The sequence below is a fragment of the Caretta caretta genome, chromosome 11 (assembly GCF_965140235.1).
Source record: "Caretta caretta isolate rCarCar2 chromosome 11, rCarCar1.hap1, whole genome shotgun sequence".
Taxonomy (NCBI): domain Eukaryota; kingdom Metazoa; phylum Chordata; order Testudines; family Cheloniidae; genus Caretta; species Caretta caretta.
Window position 1 is genome coordinate 47,165,389 of NC_134216.1, and position 25,954 is coordinate 47,191,342.

Genomic DNA, 25,954 nt, shown 5'->3' on the forward strand with positions numbered 1-25,954 from the left:
AGAGGAAAGTTGAAAGACCTTCTTCCTAAAATCTACACAGAACCTTTTCTATTGCCTGGAAAACTGCACTGAGAGTGAACATGCTGACAGAATAGATTTCTAAACAGTATAGAACATCAACATACTATCTTCAAGTACATACTTTTTCTCTTAAGAAACAAATAAATACTACTAATAATAATAATCCAGGCTATGATGCCTTACATTTCCCTCTCTAAGGAAGACTGTTCCGGTATGAAAACTTTTCAGTAAAACTATCTCCCACAGAGGAGCCATATCCCAAGAGTACATATGGATTGGTGAATTTGCTTTTCTGAAGAATATCTATTTAAATTGCTTACAAGGCAGGCAAGAGGGGCTGAAGCGAACAAAGCAAGTTATTATACCTAGTGGTGAGTAGCCTTTTGCCAAAAGCCAATGAAAGTTGCATGAGATCTGGTGTGGTATGTGAAACCAAAACATCCCATACAGTTGGGAAACTGCAGAAAAAACAACAGGCACAAGGTAAAGGCAAACTGACTGCATGACTGACGAATGCAATGGCTATTTGTCCAGTTCTTCTGACTAAAATGGGCTAATGGCTGGGGCACAGTTGATTATGAACTCACTATTCACAGTTACCACTTTTCATACTTTGCTAGCTATCAGATGATAAATATTTTCAACATTTCAATCTGGGATTATATTCAAATTAGTTAGCTAAAGGTGAAAAGATCTAACTTTCGTAACCAATCGCCAACACTACACAGTTCCCCTGAAACTATGAGAGATGCCTTTTTAATTTAGAGGGATTAGTAAAAATTGTGTTTCCTGAATTTGTCAAAATGACAAAATAAGCATTTAAAATTCTTTATGGTAGGGGAAAAAAAAATCAACGTGACTTTCCCAACTGAAGAATTCCAGTTCAAGAGGAATTTTTACGAGAAATCCATGACCCACTTTTCCTCCTATTTCAAGAAACCTGAGACAGATGATTACTTGATGACTACTACTTAAGTCAGTCTTGTCAACTAATTTAATCACAGTAATTATCCAATGATTATTCTAGTTAGATGACTTGATCCAAAAACTGATTACAATTCTTGAGATTATGGAGTCAAGTGCAGTCCATCCTCCCCCCACTACAAGAGGGTCTAGACTGCCCGAGACACAGGCAGGCATTCCAGGAAAAGCCAAGGTTTTAGAATAAGATGTCAGAATTTATAGACATTACTCTAATTCTTTAAACCCGTACTGACCTGGTATTAGGTGCCAAGCCTCTTGGTGCCATTGAACATAGACATGGGATTGCCATAATGCTCACATTCAGGAAGTAATCTTGGATTGTGTGCCACTGAACCTTGCTGTCTAAATAAAACAGAGTAATTTGGTATTACATTAGTTTAACCAAACACAGTTCACTTTTCAGGACAATTTAATTTGAAACTCACCAGATTTTTTAAGTCTCTCTTTCTTCATTCTAAAAATAAAAATGTGTCACATAAAACAATTAAAAATAATAAAGAATGTAAAGAAATAAAATTTTTAAAGTAATTGAACAATGTTTAATGTTACAGTTTAAGAATAAATTAGATCTCTGACACTGGAAAAAAGTGAACAAAAATGGAGTAGCGCTTGTCCGACAGGTCCTCTGTACTGCTAACATCAAAAGTAAAACAACAGAGCAAGGTTAATGAATACTTTATATAAGGGAAAAATTAATAGTTAACTAAATCAATCTTAAAAGAAAAAGTTCCATTTTGCCTTGTTATAATATTGCATCAAAACAATATTTCATTTTGTTCTAATTTTATCTTCAAAGATACATACTTGTATAGATACAGGATTGTTTAAGTCAGGTTTACTTACGTAACATTCTCCTGGGAGCCCTGCAGCGAATTTTTCAGAGGTAGAAATGATAACTCACATTCCTCTGGCCTAGAAAAATATTGACATTCATTCCACATAAACCAATATTCTGACTGCTAAATCTGCTTTTATCAAGGTTAAAATAATTTTAAGATGATGATGCTGAATATACAGAAGCTTCTCCTAATTAAATGGTGACATTGCAAGGAAGTCAATGGTAAAACCTGAAAAGTGTCTGCCTGCAGTCTCATTTTTATAAACCTTAAGAAATATATTAATATATATTTAACATCTGGTAAAACTGAGGGTAATAACATTACATTTTAATGAGGAAAATAAAAATATTGAAAATAAACCAGCATACTTTAGACTTGCCAGTGTTTTAATTACAGCAAAATCTCTCCGCTGGTTGGAGGGCATCCAGCGATGCTTTTCTGCCAAAGCCAGAGTTCTTGCACCAAAACCAAACATAGCTGAGAACCCAAAACGAAGAAGCTTGCTTGGACTACTGAAAGTGCAGATGTCCACTGGTTGTATATGTCCTGAAATATTACAGCAGACATCAAAGCTGCAAATATTCCATTAGTTTGCAACCTAAACTTACCTACACAAAGTCCCTTACATAACAGATGCATGATTTGATGGTCAGGTGAAAACTGGGTTTTCATTGGCCAAGTTATAAGGACTTTAAAACATACTTCAAACATACATGCTGGTTTCTATCTGATAAAACTAGCTGCCTATGTTCGAGACATGGGAACCTATAAAAACTGAATGAAAATCATCATTAATAAACTCTCTCTCTCTCAGGTTTCCATTGGATTTGTGCATATGTGAAAAAGAAAGTGAAGTGAAATTTCCAATCCAATGTACCGGGGCATGTTCAATATTAATATTTGAAATGGAACAAGTGCTCTTGCATCGATTGACATATTAACCAATAAAGCATTCAGCTAAGGTCTAGCAAGCAGTTACACTTGATGGAACAGGGGTTTTTTCCCCCATTTTTCTTTTCAAGAAAGTCAATACAGTTCCATACAAAAATCTGCCTTGAAAAGGAACATTAATGATGCAAAGTGAAATATTCAAAATTCAGGAAAAGTCAAAGTTAAGATTCCACTGGCAACCTTAACTCTGTCCCTTTTGAATACACATAATATTGAATAGCATAATCACATATTATTTTTCATATACTTAGAAATTCTGCCCCATTTATTGTGCACGTTGGATGGTGAATGATGCCATGTTGTGGAGTAAACAACTACTTCCATCCAGAAATTGTTGGTATGCCTTGAACCCACACCGAAAGATGAGGATAAAAATTGCTTCAATCACTGAATACCACCCATTTTTCCTACTATTATTAGGCAGGCATCCTGAATTTTAAAAAAGTATGATCAGGCCAGTGAATTGTGTATCATAATGCACATACATAAGGGACAGAGTTAAAGGTTGCCTGTTCAACTCTGGCTTTTCCTAACTTACTAAATTAAAAGAAAAGCAGTATAAACCAGTTAATCAATGACACCATCTGCCATGGAATGTGGTGAACTCTCATCGATGCAGCTACTAATAGTAATACTAGATACCCAAGAATAGTTTATCAAGAACAGTTTAGAGAATCAACTTTGTTACAATACACAGTGGATTAGATCTCATAGGAGAGGTCCCTTTCAAACCAAACTATTTTATGATATAAACTTCACCCTGACACAACAAAGTATCATTGATTTGTTAGGCAAGCACTCTTCCTTTATGAACATGTATTCAATTTTTTAAGTAATATGTCTTTTAATTATCTGAAAGCTTCTGATAACACATTTATGAATTACCCATTATAATATGTAATGTTGCAGTTACTGCATGGTTGATTCCATGAAGAGTATGAGCCAAAACATTAGTGGAACCTGTAAAAATTAATACAAACAATTGTTATAAGAATGGTACTGAATGATAGACTGGAGAATACAAAACAAAATAAATAAAACGATGTTTCACTCAATATAGACTTTTGAGGAAGAAGAATTTGGTTGAATTTGTAACTGGATTCCTTTGAATAAACTTTCTACTCTACAGGGCAAGACTCTTTAGCCTGGTCTACTATATAAAGTAACTTGTAAATAGAAGTTATGTTGCAATTGTAAACTATGCATCATCCTCTGCCTATTGATTACTGCCTTCCTATGTACGTAAAAAATAACAATCCTCACTTCAAGTCCATTAGCAATAAACACAATTTGGGCCTACAAAAAAAAAAAAAAAAAAGCTAGGCAAAGGAGTGTGGATCTTTGAAAAGGGTATTTAAAAGTAGGTAACACTCTGTGGCAGCAATGAAAAATTTTGGAAACCTGAGGCCACCTTAAATTTCACAGCACTTAACTTGGCTATCAGAAAATCACATGCGAACACAAGAAAATCTACTAACAAAAAAACTACACATCCTAATACTAAGAAAGTAAACAACTTAAAAGCAATATTTCGCACTAAAATGAAAGGTACATGTTTGCAACAAAGAAACATCGATATCTCCGATGTCCTACTGAAGGGAGGAATTACAAAACTTGGGAGGCGCTATGCATCCAAATATATAGCTAAAACCAAATCCTGAGGTTCTTATTCAGTGAAACTCGTACTGCTTTTTGTAATAGTTTTCTTGAGTAAGGATTGATTAAGAACTGGGAGGTCAGTCCCACAAAATGCTTAGTATTTCCAGTGAACTCATCTCACATGAAGTTCAACAGGAGTTGAGAGTACTCAGCCAGTCATGGGAAGCCCTCAGTACCTGGGAGGATGAGGCTCTGAGTAATGACCCCAGGATTTACACCACAGGAAGGAAAGAATTGAATGCATCTAACAAGATGCTGCGTGTAGAACCACCTTTGAAATTTACATCTTCAGTTTTGCAATGCACCTCATGGAAACAATCAGGGTGTGTGAATGCAATAGAAATTCTATAGAGAATATTGTCCAAACTTTAAGAATTCTAAAGAAGCTGCATTTTTTCTAAAGAATTAAAAATTTAATCTGACTCATTCATCTCTTCTTTGCTAAAGAAATTGTTATACAATTAACCTTTTTATTCAATTGCATTCTCTCTTCCAAAACCAAAAAAAATGTTAAATTAGCGTTATGAAGTACTTTGAGGTGCAAATGGAAACGGACAGGTTCAAAAGAAATACTATCAACTTGCTATGCAGCACACTAATAGGACATTACAACTAGATACAGAAAACAATTTCATAAATTCCATCTACAATTTATAAATCCATCATTCAGTTGACAGAACAAGTATTTTCTCCATGTTATTTGATTTTCCCTTCCTTTAGTGGTTGTACAATAGATGTCAAAATACAAAGCAAAATTATCATTTCTAAAAAAAATTTCCCTATAAGATACAATTCTGTGGGCTTTTTAATTCAGTGTCTGTAATACTATAATGTATAGCACTTGAAACATTTTTGGTTAGAAAATTAATCAGCATTGACCTCAAAATTTATCTTTGGCAAAAAATCTCAAATGCATGTTCAATACCATTTTATGTTTTAAAGGCCATTATAACATGTAATCTCTGGAGTTTGAAGCACAGGGTCTGAACCATTGCATGACATTTCATAAATGAAGTTGTTCAAAATGGTTTGGTTAGAATCATTTTCCAATCTTAAAACAAAACTGTTTTTGCAAGCCTAATACCTGTTATGTAAGTGCTTGTGTGAATCCCAACTCCATCAGTACTTAAAAGATGGGAAAGTTTGCGTACTGATACTAATGACTTACTAGGGGTTTTAAATGCAAAATTCCCTCTCCAGAATTACAGTAGGAGAAAAAACAGGTATGCGTACAAAAATCCCCAAAACCACACAAATTGGATTATTAGAAACTGTTCAAAAATAATTTTGCTTTCTATTGACTGCAATAGGGGTGCTATGTTTTTGAAAAATTTCCACTTGCTGTCTTTAGGGATCAAGCCAATAAAGACATTGCATAGGGTGAAATACAGTTGATAGATCAGGACCAGTCTGTTTTGCACTGTTGGGGTTGCCTGATTTAAGCAGAAGCAACTTGCTACTGCAGCCTGAAGCGAATTTATGAACGGCTAGGACCTGACTGACGTCAACAGCAATCTTCCCATTGACTTCAGTGAGAGTTTGATCAGGTCCTTACTAAACAAATAGGCCCCAAGCACTGGACCCTCCTCTTAAATCTATATACTATGTACTAGACTAGAAGCCGTGAACATGCACATTTTCACTTGAAGACAAGACAACAATCCACCTTTTTTTCGTCTCATGTAAGGAGGCAAAATACTTGTGGACATTTAAAAAAAAAAAGGGACATATTTGGGACTTGTGCTCAGAAAAGATCCTGTCCACCAGTACCATTAAGAACAGATCTAGAACACATCCACTTATATGCTACAACATTTTTCTCCCAACCAAACTTGTATTATTTAACATATATATGATGGTAGTGCCCAGCAACCCCAATAAAGCATCAGGATCCCATCATACCAGGATTACACAGACATACAATGTACTGCAAAAAGCCTACAGGTAAACAGTAAACAGTCAGACAATATATAGGCAAAATATTAAAAGTATACTTGCTTGCCTTTTTAAGCTATTTATTAATTTCCCAAATTATGTCCTCCTTCCTTTCTGGTGTGAGATGTTATTTACCCTACATTTACCAGAGACTGTGTGGTGCCTCTGCACCTTGTCACTTTAGGGAGAGGGAGAAAATGAATGCCATGAACCCATAAGCTACACAGTGCAATCATTATTTAGCCTTCAATATTTAGGTACCACTCATAATAAACTATTTGTTTTTAAAAAGATTCAACTTTTGGCACTATTCTACAGAACTATCACAAAATATATTTTAAAAAATTACAACAGATTTTTTTATCCAGAAAAATAAAATTCTAGTTAGAATTTTCTCTTCTTTCTCTGACAATAAGCTACTTCTCACTATCCCCTCTTCAAAGCATCAGAGTTATGACAAAAGTGTAATAGTTCATCTCAAGCATGATGGAGTACCAGGCAGAAATTGTAAAAAAAAATAAAAAACAACAACCCTGTTCTTGGAAGTACATGCACTTCTGCAAAACAATTAATGTAATTAACCAGACAACATGAATATTCATAAAGCTGTTAATGTCTCCCACATCCAAACAGATAAATGTGATGTAATGACTTCCTAGTCAAGCATATCTAAAATTCTCATGAAAACTGCACTAACACTTTCATTCTTTGCCTGAAATATCATAGAAATTAACAGTCCCTCGGTAATATTTTTATTGTCCAATTAATTGGAAAGCACAAATTTATTTAAGTTAACTATTTAGGATGATAAGGATCAGAATCATCAGTGTATAGATTGTCTCTTATTTTATAACAACTGGATTGCTTTTTTATTTTTATGTTCTTCCAGTTTTCCCCCCTCTATCTGAATCCCTTTGTACAGTGCCTTAGCAGTAGTTCCCATAGCAACAAACACTATTGCTAAGGACCAGCAGTACAACTGCAGGCTTCCCTACATCTGATCCATTTGATTTTGACCACAATACAGCAGCTTGGTCTACTGACTTGAAGTATTTTAGTAAAAACACACTCCCTCTGGGTCTCTCTCTCCAGGAGGCTAACTGCTCCAAAAGCAGTCCTCTCTCATCAAGTATGCTGAAACTTGAAAACTGCTGCTTAGCACTCTAAATCTTATACCAACTCTAAGGGGCAGAAAATGAACGCTAATCCGTGTAAATAATATACTCTCTAAAATACCTTCTATTCTTAGTCATCTCAACCAGAAAAGCATGGTATTTTGTGCAGTGAATTTATTTATAAAATTACTTAATGATCTATAGCTATATCTTTTAAATACACACAAATATACTACTTTATCCAAAACCGGTAATTTATGAAGTACATATAATCAGCATGACATAATACTTAACCAAAATATGATTAAGAAAAATATAAAACTCTCTCTTAAAAGGCATGTATTATATTCTCATTATTTATATTAGTTTAATCATCCTACAGTTCAACTTACTCCCAAACATATTCTAAATCCACATTCCTTTGGGTGCACCTATCTTTCTTGGTTGTGATGTACAACTCCTTATTAATAAACTCAAGAGAATAAGTACTAATGAAGAGGAACAGTAACCTAAGCACATCCAAATTGCATGAAGTAAAAAGTTGGAGAGATTCCATCTCATAACACCACCACCACATTCGCAGCAACTCAAATGGCAAGTGAAGGACAGAATGCTGGCCTAACATTATTTTGCTTCATGTAGCTGAGATCATTGTGTGGTCTCTCACTAAACCATTCCCTTGTTTTTGTGTACTTTAAATCATATCTAATATAATCCATCATATTTTTCTACTAATTATTGCTTATTTTAAATACTGCATTTTGAAAATGTTTTTGCTGTTATTTACAGTTTGTAAAAGCAAAAGCAAGTTGAAGTTCTTTAATACTACTTGCAAAGGACTACCATGATTTATTTAAAAAGGAGAGGAATATGGATAGCTGAAATCATTCCAAAGGCAACCCATGCACTTACTTCAATATTTCTTATGGGAAATGATTTAAAAAGTACGGTATGAATGGCCATTAGCTTTACAGAAAAGACATATCTCCATTTTTTTCCTTACTGGTCATAAAGGATACATGAAAAATGCAGTTACAAATATGAAGTCCAATCAGCCTGCCCCCCCAGCCCCCTAAATCCACAAACAGAAGGGACTCTCCATGCATAGATATCCCTCTTTCCCCATGGGGGTTTCTCAATCACCTCTGCAGTATCATCCCTTTCTCTGGACTCTGTGGAAATCTCTCTGCCTAGTCCAGAGTACAGTAGAATCTCAGAGTTACAAATACCAGAATTATGAACTGACCAGTCAATGACACACCTCATTAGGAACCAGAAATATGCAATCAGGCAGCAGCAGAGACACGACACACACACCCCCAAAAAAGGCAAATGCAGTTCAGTACTGTGTTAAACATAAATTACTTAAAAAAAAAAAAGACGTGAGGGTCTTAAAAAAAGATTTGACGAAGAAAATTTAAAATGAAACAAGCACAGATAGTTAAAAGCAGCATTTTTCTTCTGTAAAGTTTCAATGCTGTATTACGTCAATGTTCGGTTGTAAACTTTTGAAAGAACAACTTTAACATTTTGTTCAGATTTACAAACATTTCAGAGTTACGAACAACCTCCATTCTGAGGTGTTCATAACTCTGAGATTCTACTATTCATGCAACAAAGGGGAGCTCCTGGAAGCCTGCTCCAATGGAGATGCTGCCAAAGAAATTGGTGGAAGGAAGTAGGAGGACACCAGGGACATCCACAAGGATGGCACCATTTCCATGAAGGCATGGAGATGAAACTTGCCCCTCCTGTGGAACTTGAGAATGGGGAGGGGGAGCAGGCGGAGAACTAAAATTTCCTCTCACGGGGGATCCTCCCACAGGTAAGGAACTGATTGTGCCATTACTGTGAATTAATCTAAATAAGATTTATTTATTATTTATACTAGTAGCTGAAACAGTATAATTCAGACTGGAAATGATAGGCAAATTTTGAACAGTGAGAGTAATTAACCACTGGAACAATTTATTAAAGGATGTGGTGGATCCTCCATCACTGGAAATTTTAAAATCAAGATAGTTTTTCCAGAAGATATGCTCTCGTTCAAACAGGAATTAATTCAAGGAAGTCCTATAGCCCGTGTTATACAGAAGATCAGATTAGATGAGCACAGTGGTCCTTTCTGGCCTTAGAGTCTATAATATATCAGAGAGACTTAAGAAAGGTACTTAAATGAATCTGTATCTTCTGTTCTCACCTGCTGGTATAATGCCAAGAGGAAGTGGTGCTTTGACAGGTGAAAGAATGTAATCTGTATCTCTCCCAGCATCCATCTGAGCTCTAAGTAGTAGACCATGAGCTATCTCACTGGTAGACCCATCGCCACCAACACAAACCACCCTGTAAAAAAAAAAATCAACTATGAGGCTCAGCATTACAAGATAAATACTTTTGTTTCATATATCATAGTTGATCCATAAATGAAAGACAATTGTAACACAATAAATATCTACACAAGGACAATTCAAATACTTATATTCTAAATAGGTTTTAAAAACAAAATAATTTCTAGGTATTTGAATTGTAGTTACATATAGAGAAATACATACACACACAGAGTGTGCAGATCATAAAGACTAAGAGAAACATCACTTCCCAAGTTCAGTAACTAGACAGCTCTAAATCTGAAGTAGGACAGGTAGGTTAATAAACATGGGAAATCTGAATATGTTAGTACTCTATCTCACCTGCACTCTTTTTATTTCTTTCAGTGGCAAGAAGCATATCATTCTTGTTTTGTTCATGCTAGCATACGTAACATACTAATTAAATTAAATAAATTTGTTAGTCTAAGGTGCCACAAGCACTCCTTTTCTTTTTGATAACATACTAATGTAATCCAAAATTATAAAATACTGCTTATTTTCAATAATTTATTGAAAACTCAGAAGGCGTTAAAATAATTTATAGATAAGGTATCTTAATTTACAGTGGTGCTAATAATAATAATAATTGATGTGTAAATACTATTTTGAAGGAGAAGGTAGTTAAGGACATTGAAGTCAATGGTAAATGGGACAAAATACAACATGGTTTTACAAAAGGTAGATCGTGCCAAACCAACCTGATCTCCTTCTTTGAGAAAGTAACAGATTTTTTAGACAAAGGAAACGCAGTGGATCTAATTTACCTAGATTTCAGTAAGGTGTTTGATACTGTGCCACATGGGGAATTATTAGTTAAATTGGATAAGATGGGGGATCAATAGGAAAATTGAAAGGTGGATAAGGAATTGGTTAAAGGGGAGACTACAACGGGTCCTACTGAAAGGTGAACTGTCAGGCTGGAGGGAGGTTACCAGTGGAGTTCCTCAAGGATCGGTTTTGGGACCAATCTTATTTAATCTTTTTATTACTGACCTTGGCACAAATGTGGGAGCGTGCTAATAAAGTTTGTGGATGATACAAAGCTGGGAGGTACTGCCAATTTAGAGAAGGACAGAAATATCCTACAGGAGGATCTGGATGACCTTGTAAACTGGAATAATAGTAACAGGATGAAATTTAATAGTGAGAAGTGTAAGGTTATGCATTTAGGGATTAACAACAAGAATTTTAGTTATAAGCTGGGGACACATCAATTAGAAGTAACGGAGGAGGAAAAGGACCTTGGAGTATTGGTTGATCATAGGATGACTATGAGCTGCCAATGTGATATGGCCGTGAAAAAAGCTAATGCGCTCTTGGGATGCATCAGGAGAGGTATTTCCAGTAGGGATAAGGAGGTTTTAGTACCGTTATACAAGGCACTGGTGAGACCTCACCTGGAATACCGTGTGCAGTTCTGGTCTCCCACGTTTAAGAAGGATGAATTCAAACTGGAACAGGTACAGAGAAGGGCTATTAGGATGATCCGAGGAATGGAAAACTTGTCTTATGAAAGGAGACTCAAGGAGCTTGGCTTGTTTAGCCTAACTAAAAGAAGGTTGAGGGGAGATATGATTGCTCTCTATAAATATATCAGAGGGAGAAATACTGGAGAGGGAGAGGAATTATTTAAGCTCAGTATCAATGTGGACACAAGAACAAATGGATATAAACTGGCCACCAGGAAATTTAGACTAGAAATTAGACGAAGGTTTCTAACCATCAGAGGAGTGAAGTTTTGGAATAGCCTTCCAAGGGAAGCAGTGGGGGCAAAAGATCTATCTGGCTTTAAGATTAAACTCGATAAGTTTATGGAGGAGATGGTATGATGGGATAACATGGTTTTGGTAATTAAATATTCATGGTAAATAGGCCCAATGGCCTGTGATGGGATATTAGATGGGGTGGGATCCCAGTTACCAAGGAAAGAATTTTCTGTAGTATCTGGCTGATGAATCTTGCCCATATGCTCAGGGTTTGGCTGATCGCCATATTTGGGGTCGGGAAGGAATTTTCATCCAGGGCAGATTGGAAGAGGCCCTGGAGGTTTTTCGCCTTACTCTGTAGCATGGGGCACGGATCACTTGCTGGAGGATTCTCTGCTCCTTGAAGTCTTTAAACTATGATTTGAGGACTTCAATAGCACAGATATAGGTGTGAGGTTTTTTGCAGGAGTGGTGGGTGAAATTCTGTGGCCTGCGTTGTGCAGGAGGTCAGACTAGATGATCATAATGGTCCCTTCTGACCTAAATATCTATGAATCTATAAATGTTACAAGGCATTGGTTTCTTCTTTTCAACATGACTGTCACAGTTATAGAGCTAACTGCACTCTGATCTTTTTCTTGATCTCTCTGAGTGCACCTCTTTCTGTGTATGTGCAGCCCTTTAAAATAACCCCTCGTACACACATAGGAAACAACACAAGAGCAATCAGACAAACAGAATATATAATATTCATGAATTATTACAGGCACTCCCCATATTCTTCACAATGACATGATTTCTATGTGTTATTCTTTATTATTAGGGCTATCCTGTGACAAGTCAGTATTACCTATTTTAAGAAAGACTCCACTGTTAGTACTGTGCCAGATTCTGCCACCCTTACTCACATGCTGTAGTACCTTGGCTCCTGCAGGCAATCCCATATAGTCTCAATGGGATTGTTTGAGAAGCAAGATACTAATCAACATGAAAAGGATCACCAAATCTGGTCATTGCAAAACACATTAACACTCACTTAAAGTTACACATAAGAACTAGAAAATAAAATTGTAATTTTACTACAAATGAAAGCCTAACTGTTAAATCTATGTTTATAATCCAAACTGGGCACAATTCAAAAAGGAAATAAATAATATAAATAATGAAAAATAAATTCGATTTTTAAATACTCTCAAAACTTGCTGGGTAAACAGGTGCTGGAATATAAGGGGCAAGCTTCTGTTTTGGGCCAGATGGCACAAAGACATTTAGCAGTTCATCTTATTTAGTTAGAAAAAAAGAATTTTTCTCATAATGCATTTGCCACATTCTGTTTCACACTACTTTGGTATATCTTGTGGTATCATAGGCCTAAATATTCTTCAGGTCACTGATTTGAGTGTTATTCGATGTACCTGCATATGGATGCGGCAGGTAAGTAGAGGAGGCATTCTACTGCTTCAAGTAAAGTGGTAAATAATTTGAGTGTCAAAAACTGGTGGGCAAGAGTCTCGTGACATGAACTGAAACATCTTTGCCTCTCAAAGAAGCTGGCTGCAGCTTTAGAATGGAGGGCTAAAACATTCAGGGACTGGAAAGGGATGGGGCCTGGAAAAGAGCTTTATGCCATGACATTGAAGGTGGTCCATGTGCTCGTAACAGAAGGTTTGCCATGGGGACTCTAGCCGATAAAGCTAGGATATCAATTATTTGGTCACTGGCTCCAGGTCTGTGTGAACCTTCGCCTTACTGTGATTTAGTGGCGAGTGCAGGGACTAAATGGCAGTAACTTTGAGTTATGTTTAGTAAGGCTTGCCTTAAAGCCAAAACACTGAGTTAAATTCTGCTTTCATATATATTGATGTAAATCCTAAATAACTTCATTGAAGACTATGTACGCTAGACGTACGTCAGGACAGCTGAGCTCAAAATTTTGCTCTATGCATTTTTATGGATACCACAAGTGGCAGATATAAGATATAACTGAAAATACAAAAAAGAGTGTGGCTTCAGAAGCATAACAGAACTATAACTGTATAGTCATATCTGGAAAGAGATCAAAACTTCACTGCTTCATTGGCTATTCTAAAATCTAAATACAACAGTATTACCCTTTATTTCTGCTCTCTCCAATGTATATTCCTTTGTACTTCAGAGGAAAATTAAATATTATATGTGAATAACTATCTAACAACTCTTATGTATAAATCAGCTATGCAAGATAGTTTAAATAAGGTGCTGAATATTCTCGCCATTGGATTACTCATATGGATAAAATTAAACTCTTGCTTAAGTTCTTTGCTGGATGAGGGACAGAACAGGACGTTACAGGATCAAGCCATAAATGTGTGTCAGTGTTTATTAATTGCCAGAAATATAATAAAACAAGGCTAAAACCCATTTCAAGAGAGCTAATCCTGACTCTGTGAAAACATTTGAGGGATATACCAAGGCATAAAACCCTACTACCAGCAATCCTTTGCATGAAGGTACTTAATCATTGTTTCTGTAGTAGGTAATTAAACTCCCACCTGCTGTGGATATAGAGGAGAATGCTTTTGTCTGTAAAAGTACTGCTGTGGCTAGTGTCTTTTTTCTGTTTCTTAAACAGCTATTAAGCAGTTTTACAAAGCAATGTATGTGAATGTTAATAGAAGTTTCCCCAGATAAACATAATTTAATAATAAAACTATGGGCGTTAGCAAGCTCCAAACAATGTTAGGAAAATTTTTAAGAATAAAATTGATGTACAAGTTTGTTCAGAGGACGTTAAACGTCTGCATGCATGTATGTATCTTCTGTTGTATTCTTGCAACTATATCCAAAAATTCAGCCAGTTTTATAATGGTAAACTCTTTGGAAAACAAAATATATCCTACTATAAATACTGAAGTTGTATTCTCTGAACGTTGACACTTTTCCTCATCTCCTATAGTTTTTTCTTACTTATTTATTGTTAAACCAGGAGCCACCTCAGCCCCATCAAACAAGAAAGGAAGTTCTGGCTAAAAATTGCCCACATAAAAACCATTAAATCTCCATGACACAAAAGGTTGGCGCATAGTTCTTTTCTAAGTGCTAATGGCAGTCCTTGGTTGTTTGTCTGATCTTACTTTTTGTTGTTGTTAGATATCAAGTTTTGAAGGCTTATGTTGCATTCATTACTGCCTTAATCTTCCATAGGATGATATAAAGCCAGAACTCCTACAAGCACTTTAATGTGAACCCTGTAAGTGGGTTCTCACCCCCACATTAGATTCAGCAAATTCATGTCTGTATTTTTTGTTTGTTTATAGTAAAAGCCCCTGGTTGCTGGGCACTTTCTGGACATTCAGGAAGGTCAGCCTGCTGGGAGGAACTCACAACCTAAGGACAAGGTGAGGGAGGTCATATCCTGGAATCCACATGGCTACAACTACACTGCATAGCCTAAGGAGACAGACAAGGAAAACAAATTTTTGTTATTTTAATAGAAATCATCAAGAACCACTTTGTTTAGACCAGAATTAGATTCTATTGAGCTACTCTAGGGACTATGTGAAGGCCTCCAATGGGAACAAACAAACAATCATCAAGTGCAATATTCTTACCAGTTTCCATTGACACCTGTCTAACCTGAACATTTTCTCTCAAAAATGACATTTTAAGCTCTGGATTAGGGAGAAAAGACTTGCATGCATTTTCCATGTTTCTATCATAGTTCAGACTGGATATAAGAAAACAAAGCTAAGGATGTACAGCAGGCTAGGACTAGCAGCATCACCAGGGGCATGATCACCATATCAGTACTAAGGTTTGGCATTAGTGTGAGAAATTGAGCACTCTACCAAGCCCTAGGGTGGGGTGGAGATGTCCTGGTTAAAGCTGATTTAAATGTAAGCCGAAATCCAAGTACCAAAAGGGAAAGAATCACTCATCTTGCAAGGCTGAAAACAAACGTAACTCTAGCTGTCCAAAAGCTAAATCCAGCTGCTGGGACTTATATCTATCTGCCCTGTCTTGCTCAGGAAGATAATTCTGGAGAGTAGATTCCTCAAGACAATATTCCTTTTGGCTCAAGGTCCAGAATCCTCTCCCTAGTTTCCCAGGGTTATTAGCTACAGTTTCTTCAGTTCCCTGCTCTCACTAGGAACATTGCCTCTCCTTTGCTTTAGGTATTGGGAATAGGTTTTGTTGGGGAATTGCTGGGGACTGCCCCTGGTGAATCAAGGGCTGCTGCTTTCTTTCCTAATGATGGAAGGTGCAGCCATTCTGAGTGAGCAAAAAGATGATCCTTAGACACAGTGCACAAAGAACTCTGGCAAGAAACACAACATAGTGCCTTTTCCCTGTCTTGATTTAGATTTTGCATTGCTATCACCATAGCTGAAGTGGATGCAAGGTGGTAGTTGCTAGCCAGCCACCAGAACTGCCTGTCTGCACATCTCACTTACCTACAAAAGGGAAAAAAATGTAACCGAAGAGAATATAATTGCTGAGCTACAGATCCATGGGAAGAGAGTGAAATTCTTATGATTCCATAGGCTGCCATTCTGCCTGTCTCTGCCTCCCTCCCACCAAGCCACAGAAGTTACCTTTTCTAATCCAATTTTTGGTTAAAGAGATTACAAAATGTAAAAATAGACATTTGAAGTAATTTTCAGATACACTTTTAAAATTTAGAGGGTTTAGCAATTCATATGTTTTTAGTTTTTGTCTTCCCATACATTTTAAAATCCTTCCATTAAGAAAAACAAAATCTCATGAAGGGGCAAAATTTGACAGAAAACGGAAGTCTTGTATAGGTAGAACAAGCTGCGTCACACCAACATGCCTCAGCCACAAATTAGAAGAGACTCCCTTTGTGGGTTAGGAAGCAAATGTACCAGAAGGTGAAAATATAAATACTATCTTTGCAAGTGACTGTCTAATATTACGTAAGAGAGGTAGAATTGTTCTGGAAGTACTCTTGAGGTTTACAAGGCATAATTTAAACCTTGTTGTATGGATCACTGGAAAAAGTAAAAGAAAATACAAATTCAAAATAAGGCTGTAAAAATAGCCGTTAGACTTCCATGCTATATAGCACTACAGTATTACACAGGGCCTGATCCTGTTCCCACTCATGTCAAAAACAGTACTACTGACTTCAAAGTTGACAGGATTGGGTCCATATAATTTCTATTAATATTGTAAGAAAACATATTTCCATTCTTTGATTAAACTTAATTTGAGTCACTTTTTAGGAGTTTTAAGGAAAAAATGTTCAAGTTTAACATTTTTTAAAGAGAAAAGTATCAAACTTCACATTAGGAACCATTTGTATGAAAAAATCTATGAGTTTAAAGCACAGCAGTTCTGTCATTCTTGCAAATACAGAAGGTTGACATTTAAGAGAAAATGATCTGAGAAGCCTTTAATGTTTATTTTGGGCGGCCGGGGGAGGGGGGGGAGGGGGGAGTTAGGCCTGCATAAGAGAGTTATGGATTACTATCTATTCAATTATCAATAAAGAATATGAAATTTAAAATTACTAAAGGTAATTTTTGAAAACAAAAGAAATAATCACACTACAGGCGCCAAGTTTTAGAACAGAACTAATCTGTTTGGTCCAAACATGTACCTGAAAACGGGGTAATAAATTTAATACAACCTAAAATTTTACCAGCAGGCATTCTATAAATTAACTAAAATTGTACCTACGGGAGCTTTCAAAGGGGGTAGTTCAAAGCACTCTAGGGAACTTTTAGTGCATGGCAGCAGGGTCCATGGGACAATAGGCTAGTACAGGGTAGATTTACACCCCAGCTTGTTGTGAACTAAGTGCTTGTTTAGACAAGCCCTACGTGATTATTATTAGATACCTCATAGTATAAAGCAAAACTAATACCAAACTTACCCATCAAATGCATGGAGTTCACATTCCTTTAGCAATGAGAGAGCATGTCCTTCATATTCAGTTACTATGAAAGATATTTTAATAATTAAAATACTGAAAGTTTTAAGAACTAACTTCAAACAACTTTTTTTTATCACTCTATGAAAATAAAGTAATAAGTCAGAATTTATTTTTGCTTATATTTTGATCATTAAATGCATTAAAAAAGTATTAAATGGCTTGAAAGTTTAACAACTTTATAAACAAAAAGGTCAAAATCATACTCTATTACATAAATTATTTGGTGGTGTCTAATACATAGCCAGTTTCTAATTTAAAGCTGGTGTTTTCAGATTCATAGGATGAGCAATATTTGTTCACAGGTCAAAAATACAAGTTTCTGTAATGGCACATTTGGCATATTATCGGAAAAGTTCAAGTCTATCATCAGATAGAAGTAAATTATCTAAATACTAACCACATTCAATTGACCATGTTAGAATATGCAAGCTGCTTAACTAAGAATCTGAGTTAAACATAGAAATATGAAATAAAATCAATACCAGTGACGACAGAATATAACACAAAGAGCAAGGTGGCACAAGTATACACCAGAGTCTGGTAGCCTCTGGAGGAAATGAATCTGTCACTCTATATTGCAGTCTCTGTGATTGTTGATGCCCTGTGTAGTACTGAAAATGCCAATGAAGACAGGATAAACTAGTATACTACAGATGGCACAAAGAATCATAACCACATTTAGCATTTTCCAGGGCAGCTTTGCCAGAAGAGACAGCCCAGCTGCATCCACCCATCAAAGATTTCTGCTGACTGACATGACACTTGCAGATGGATTTTTTGTGTAAGAATGTGCATCATGATATGCAAGATTACATTAATCTTTCATGCTTGTCTGTCCCTGGTGCTAGTACAGTTCAAGCTTTTTCTTCAGTGTTTCTGGATATTGCTAAAATTATTAGTTTTGGTGTCTAAAATAATGATTCCATATCCACAGTATTATCTACCCCAACATTATAATTGTAATATTTCTATTGACCACTCAGATGCTGCTGACACGAATGGAAAGCTTCGAACTAATAAGTATATTTAATTTTTGTACTCGTCAATATTTATTTAATTTGAAAGAGATATAGAAAGCGATGTAATTTGCAGTCATTAATTACATATTACAATACATTTTTCATAATAGTTACGACAACAGAATGAACATCTTCAGAGAACTATCATTCAGCATTGCTAATGAATTTCCACAGTAATAAGTTCCTGTAACTATAAACTAAGTTAGCATACCGGGGAGAATTTGAAGCAGTATGCTATCTTGAAATCAAAGTTAGTGAATTACAATTTTGCTGCTGAAGCATATATATTGTTGCATGACCACAAACAGTTTTCTAGCATTGTTTACAATATTAGCTTCACAAGAAGTATTCTTAGGTGGATGAAAAGCTTAATATTAAGGCACTGGTGCATTCAGCTTCTTTGTTCTTCCAGGTGGGAATTTAAATCCCCTCAACAACAGCTATAGTACATAAAAAATAAAAGTGACTAACATAACACAGTTTGCAAATACATTGCTTTTGATGTGAGGATGTAAAAAAGGCTAAAACATATCATTAGTATTTCATGGTGATAAAAAAAATCCTCCTCTGCAACCATATGGTTGATAATGGGCTACACCAGAATTTTTTAAATGAACATTGCAACTTTTAAACAACTTATTATGACAGTACTGGGAAAAAATAAAAATGGTATGCTTGCTATGCTAAATTAGATATTTTTCTTTTTTTTTCTTTTGATTTTTTAAAATGTACTCAGAGGCTTCTTAGTGTAATATACATCCATTCACAAGGAAATCAACTCACAAAGAGCTTACACAAAACACACACAGCACACACGACTCAATACATTCAAGCCACCTCTTTCAGTCAAACATATGGATGAATAAAAAGACCATGAAGCACACGCTGAAGAATGAGAAATTTTGTTTATTGTTGAACCAGTGAGGGAAGTGAATTTCAGCGCGAGTGTCCCTTTCTAAGAACACAGTTCTCTTTTCCCCCCTCTAGGGTTCAAATCAGGGAACAATATGTAAACCCTGCCGGTCTCAACTCTCGTGATGATGCATAAAGAGGAGAATTTCCAAGATACCTAAAAGCTTAATCAAACCACTTATGGAAGTGGTTTAAGATTTAAAGATGCAGTGTACCAAGAAAAGAATACCTAATCACTATCAAGAACCAAAAGCTGTGGAACACTGTTCATAAGGAAACTACACATGCCTCTGAACTCATTAGCTGTCATGTGATAGTGCTCTTCTTCGGTGAACTTTACTAAGAGTGCATCTGAGCAAACTAATCACTGGATCATGCAGCAAAACCTAGATTTGATGCCTGACGGCTCCCCAACATTCAGCTCCTATTTTAAAGCACATATTCATAGCTAGCAGAGCCCCATAACTCAAGTAGCCCACAAGAAACTAAGGGTTCAAGAACAACCCCTACAACTAAGATAAAAGCAAAAAAAGACAGTGAGCAAATCGTTTTGGCCTTTCAATATGTGGGACAGTTCAGCATGACATGTATAAATACTGGGTCCTTAGCCACAGACTAAACCCAAGAGGATTACAGCTGCTAATGTAGAGCAACAGATTAACTGGTGCTAATACTTGGAGAAAAAAAGCTAAAGTCCTTGGACAAACTTTATTTACTTTACAGTCAATAACAAGTGCAAGTTTTCAGTTGTATTGGACTCTCAACTACCCTCTGGGGGCCCTAAGTAGGAATATTTTTTCCCCCGCCCCCAACACATACTTGTCATTGCAAGTAAAAGGGGCTTGAGCTGCTTGAGGCCCTAAGCAATTGCTTAGTCTGCTTATGCCTAGCGCTGGCTCTGACTCTCAGTACATAGGTTTCTTACTATGTAATTTTATACAAGTCCTACCAATGTGTTATTTTACAGTTTGCTCTGCACCTAAACGTTATAACAATGTATCAATTTTAAATGATTTGACACTATAATACTAACCTTTCCCAGAAAAGGCTGATAAAGAAAAGAGTAAGATAATGAGCAGTGGTATATGTTACATTGCAATTTACTCATTTACCTATATCACATTCTCAAGCATGTGTGTGATATAGTAGCAAAGAGGTTAGTATCTCTCTCTCTCTCACACGCACACACAGATTCCTAAAAATACATTACTATATAACATATAGTAGTATTACTATATAAAATATATTACTACAGAAATTAGAATTAAAGGTAATCTCTGGTGTGCTATAATATATGGAAGAAAAACACTAATTTAATATTAGTATTATAAATAGCAAGGCATAAAATATCCAAATTTTTGAGGAAAGTTTTGTATTATCGTTTTCCAATAGCAAAAATGTTGAATACCTACAGTTATAGGTATTGCCAGCTACTTTCCTGTATTCTGTTCTATACATCAGAACTCTCTACAACCATTCTGAAAAGATTATTAAAATATTTTGTATTGTTTGGGGGTGGGAGAGAAAACAAAAGATATATAAAATATTATGATTTTTACTGTACTAACTAGCCACATTCTTATGTCACTTCAGAAGTTCATGTTCACTGTATGACACTTTTGAACAATGCATTTTAAGTTTTAAAGATGAATGTATGTAGCTGTTAATTTACAATGAATTCAAACTGAATTCTTAGGATAGAGGATTCTTTGAAGATTTCAGAAAAAAATGTTTATTCTAAGTACCCAATATTACAGTATGTTTGTGAACTGTGGCATATAACCTTACTGCCTGACAAAATCCAAAGTCATTATTTGAAAGGACATTAACATTGCTATTAGTGAGGTACCTAACCTTCTGAAAAGAGTACAAGTGAACACTACCAAAGCTTTTATTCATTCCCAATTAAAACTGTTTTAAATGTACAAATAAATGTGTATTTCTATACTAACATTTATAGAATTGTCGTGTAATTTTCCCAGTTTACCTGTAGGAGGAGTGTTAGGCAACTAATAAACCTTGCAATGCCCTGGATATTGCCAAAGTAGAACTGCCTTCAGAATAATATATTGAATATGTTTTTAGTTAGTTCAGACAGCATTTTATATAATAAAAAAATCAGAAAATAATTTAAAACTATTTTTTGTTAGTAAGAGAAACAGGTGGTTAATGTCATTACAACGATGCTTAGTTTAATTTCCTATTAACTATCTACAAAAGTTTTTATATAAACTTAGCTATTGGCAGGTTATTTGGTTTATAGAAAGAACTCCATTAGCTACTGCACAAACAGTGTTAACAGACAAATGATAATATTATCCTTTTAAAAAGTTAAAACATATCCTCCATTTATTTGCGTTTTTTAAAAAAGCAACTGAGGCAGAAACCAGCTAAATGAAAGACGGTTAGTCTTACTCGTGCACATTAAATGATTAAAAATATTCACAGTGACTCTTTATTATTGTCATACCTTGGTATTTCAGTATATCTGTTATAGATTATACAAATGTTAAATGATAAAACTTATATAAAGCTGGAGATTTTTTCCTTAAAATTTGAAACAAAGAAAAGTCAAAATGCTATTGTTAACTGACTCATTACCAGTATACAAGAAAATTAGTTTCTATTCATCTATGTGTGTTTCCATGTCTCACCTCCTATTTCTTTAATTGAACTTATATTACAAACATTATTTTTAAAACATATACAAATATTGGCACTAACATCATACACAAACAGAACCACATTATTCTTCTATTATATTCTTTTGCCTAACTTTTCAGCCTGCTCCTATCAGTCTTGCATGTGCAATCTCAGTGAAATCATGGGACTACTCACATGAGTAACCACTGCCTGATAAGGCCATCTGTCTGTATTTTGTCTAATCTGGGGAGTGATCCTGTTTTCATTAACTTTAATAGGAGCAGGTTTGGGCCCTTAAATTGTAAGCTCTTTGGTGCAGTAACCTGTCCTTTTACATGTGCATAAGGTATGAAACATATTAATAGTGACATATTAAAAAGAATTAACATCTGAAAATATAAAATTGTTTGGAGTATGAAACTTTTTAATCCCACCTGCCTGTAAATTTGCTCTCTTCTGACTGACAGCACAGATTCTGGGTTTCTCTCTCTCCCTTCTAGAACAAATAGGCAGAAAAAATGGCCGATCAGATTGATGGATTTTTACTCCCTGTAGCAGTGACTTCTCTACACTATCCATATGATTCCTTCTGAAATGAAATAAATCCAGTTAAGTTTCTGTATCTCCCTACTGTGGAAGAAATAAAACATCTACTTTCCTTTCAGGAATCAAATCCCTTTATAGCACTATTTGTGCTGAATCAAATTTACAAGTAAATAGGATTAGAATTGTCCTTCCATGCCTGGACTTTCAACACCACACATATTGGGCTCTTAATAGTAATATCTTAGAAGACATCTGAGGAGGGAACAAACAGGAAACATGACTGACAACTATTTTGGGGGAATAACAGGAATTTGTCTACTGTTGTAGTTCCTCTGAAGCTATGCTTACCAGCCTATAATTGCCTGGATCACCTCTGGAGCTTTTTTAAAAATTGGCATCCAGTCATCTACTACAGAAGCCGATTTAAGTGATAGGTTTCAGAGTAGCAGCCGTGTTAGTCTGTATTTGCAAAAAGAAAAGGAGGACTTGTGGCACCTTAGAGACTAACACATTTATTTAAGCATAAGCTTTCGTGAGCTACAGCTCACTTAATCAGATGCTCCGATGAAGTGAGCTGTAGCTCACGGAAGCTTATGCTTAAATAAATTTGTTAGTCTCTAAGGTGCCACAAGTCCTCCTTTTCTTTTTGCATATACCACAGATAGTGGTTCTGCAATTTTATATTTGAGTTCCTTCAGAACTCTTAGATAAATATCATCTGGTCCTGATGACTTATTACTGTTTAATTTATCAATTTGTTCCAAAATCTCCTTTATTAACACCTCCATCTGGGACAGTTTCTCAGATCTGTCACCTAAAAAGAATGGTTCAGTTGTGGGAATCTCCCTCACATCCTCTGCAATTCGCCCTGGTCTACACTAGGACTTTAGGTCGAATTTAGCAGCGTTAAATCGATGTAAACCTGCATCCGTCCACACGATGAAGCCCTTTATTTCGACTTAAAGGGCTCTTAAAATCATTTTCCACCCCTGACAAGTGGATTAGCACTTAAATCGGCCTTGCCGGGTCGAATTTGGGGTACTGTGGACACAATTCGACGGTATTGGCCTCCGGGAGCTATCCCAGAGTGCTCCATTGTGACTGCTCTGGACAGCACTCTCAACTCAGATGCACTGGCCAGGTAGACAGGAAAAGAACTGCGAACTTTTGAATCTCATTTCCTGTTTGGCCAGCGTGGCAAGCTGCAGGTGACCATGCAGAGCTCATCAGCACAGGTGACCATGATGGAGTCCCAGAATCGCAAAAGAGCTCCGGCATGGACTGAACGGGAGGTACGGGATCTGATCGCTGCATGGGGAGAGGAATCTGTGCTATCAGAACTCCGTTCCAGTTTTTGAAATGCCAAAACCTTTGTCAAATCTCCCAGGGCATGAAGGACAGAGGCCATAACAGGGACCCGAAGCAGTGCCGCGTGAAACTTAAGGAGCCGAGGCAAGCCTACCAGAAAACCAGAGAGGCGAACCGCCGCTCCGGGTCAGAGTCCCAAACATGCCGCTTCTATGATGAGCTGCATGCCATTTTAGGGGGTTCAGCCACCACTACCCCAGCCATGTTGTTTGAATCCTTCAATGGAGATGGAGGCAACACGGAAGCAGGTTTTGGGGACGAAGAAGATGATGATGATGAGGTTGTAGATAGCTCACAGCAAGCAAGCGGAGAAACCGCTTTTCCCGACAGCCAGGAACTGTTTCTCATCCTGGACCTGGAGCCAGTACCCCCCGAACCCACCCAAGGCTGCCTCCTGGACCCGGCAGGCGGAGAAGGGACCTCCGGTGAGTGTACCTTTTAAAATACTATACATGGTTTAACAGCAAGCATGTGAAAGGATTAATTTGCCCTGGCATTCGTGGCTCTCCTGGATGTACTCCCAAAGCCTTTGCAAAAGGTTTCTGGGGAGGGCAGCCTTATTGCGTCCTTCATGGAGGACACTTTACCACTCCAGGCCAGTAACACGTACTCGGGAATCATTGTACAACAAAGCATTGCAGTGTATGTTTGCTGGCATTCAAACAACATCCGTTCTTTATCTCTCTGTGTTATCCTCAGGAGAGTGAGATATCATTCATGGTCACCTGGTTGAAATAGGATGCTTTTCTTCAGGGGACACTCAGAGGAGCCCGTTCCTGCTGGACTGTTTGCCTGTGGCTAAACAGAAATGTTCCCCGCTGTTAGCCACAGGGAGGGGGGAGGATTGAGGGGGTAGCCACGCGGTGGGGGGAGGCAAAATGCGACCTTGTAACGAAAGCAAATGTGCTATGTATGTAATGTTAACAGCAAGGTTTACCCTGAAAGAGTGTAGCCACTGTTTTATAAAATGTGTCTTTTTAAATACCGTTGTCCCTTTTTTTTTTCCTCCACCAGCTGCATGTGTTTCAATGATCACAGGATCTTCTCCTTCCCAGAGGCTAGTGAAGATTAGAAAGAAAAAAAAACGCACTCGTGATGAAATGTTCTCTGAGCTCATGCTGTCCTCCCACACTGACAGAACACAGAAGAATGCGTGGAGGCAAATAACGTCAGAGTGCAGGAAAGCACAAAATGATCGGGAGGAGAGGTGGCGGGCTGAAGAGAGCAAGTGGCTGGCTGAAGACAGGGCTGAAGCTCAAATGTGGTGGCAGCGTGATGAGAGGAGGCAGGATTCAATGCTGAGGCTGCTGGACGATCAAACCAGTATGCTCCAGTGTATGGTTGAGCTGCAGCAAAGGCAGCTGGAGCACAGACTGCCACTACAGCCCCTGTGTAACCAACCGCCCTCCTCCCCAAGTTCCATAGCCTCCACACCCAGACGTCCAAGAACGCGGTGGGGGGGCCTCCAGCCAACCAGCCACTCCGCCACAGAGGATTGCCCAAAAAAAAAGAAGGCTGGCATCCAATAAATTTCAAAGTTGTAAACTTTTAAAGTGTTGTGTGGCATTTTCCTTCCCTCCTCCACCACCCCTCCTGGGCTACCTTGGTAGTCATCCCCCTATTTGTGTGATGAATGAATAAAGAATGCATGAATGTGAAGCAACAATGACTTTATTGCCTCTGCAAGCGGTGATCGAAAGGAGGAGGGGAGGGTGGTTAGCTTACAGGGAAGTAGAGAGAACCAAGGGGCGGCGGGTTTCATCAAGGAGAAACAAAGAACTTTCACACCGTAGCCTGGCCAGTCATGAAACTGGTTTTCAAAGCTTCTCTGGTGCGTACCGCGCCCTCCTGTGCTCTTCTAACCGCCCTGGTGTGAGGCAATTTGCCTCAACCTCCCACCCCGCCATAAACGTCTCCCCCTTACTCTCACAGATATTGTGGAGCACACA

The 25,954-nt window shown here is 37.0% G+C and overlaps 1 protein-coding gene across 1 annotated transcript in view; it reads right to left on the bottom strand.

The window, feature by feature from the left end:
- The window catches only part of CERKL (CERK like autophagy regulator), a 99,922-nt gene that overhangs the window by 9,333 nt on the left and 64,635 nt on the right, over window positions 1-25,954 (bottom strand). The window contains exons 4-10 of the mRNA XM_048869802.2: window positions 17,458-17,521; window positions 9,705-9,847; window positions 3,681-3,755; window positions 2,213-2,390; window positions 1,849-1,917; window positions 1,431-1,459; window positions 1,239-1,347 (exon numbers count right to left, since the gene is read on the bottom strand). Of these exons, the coding sequence (XP_048725759.2) occupies window positions 1,239-1,347; window positions 1,431-1,459; window positions 1,849-1,917; window positions 2,213-2,390; window positions 3,681-3,755; window positions 9,705-9,847; window positions 17,458-17,521 (667 nt within the window). The remainder of the gene's footprint in view (window positions 1-1,238; window positions 1,348-1,430; window positions 1,460-1,848; window positions 1,918-2,212; window positions 2,391-3,680; window positions 3,756-9,704; window positions 9,848-17,457; window positions 17,522-25,954) is intronic.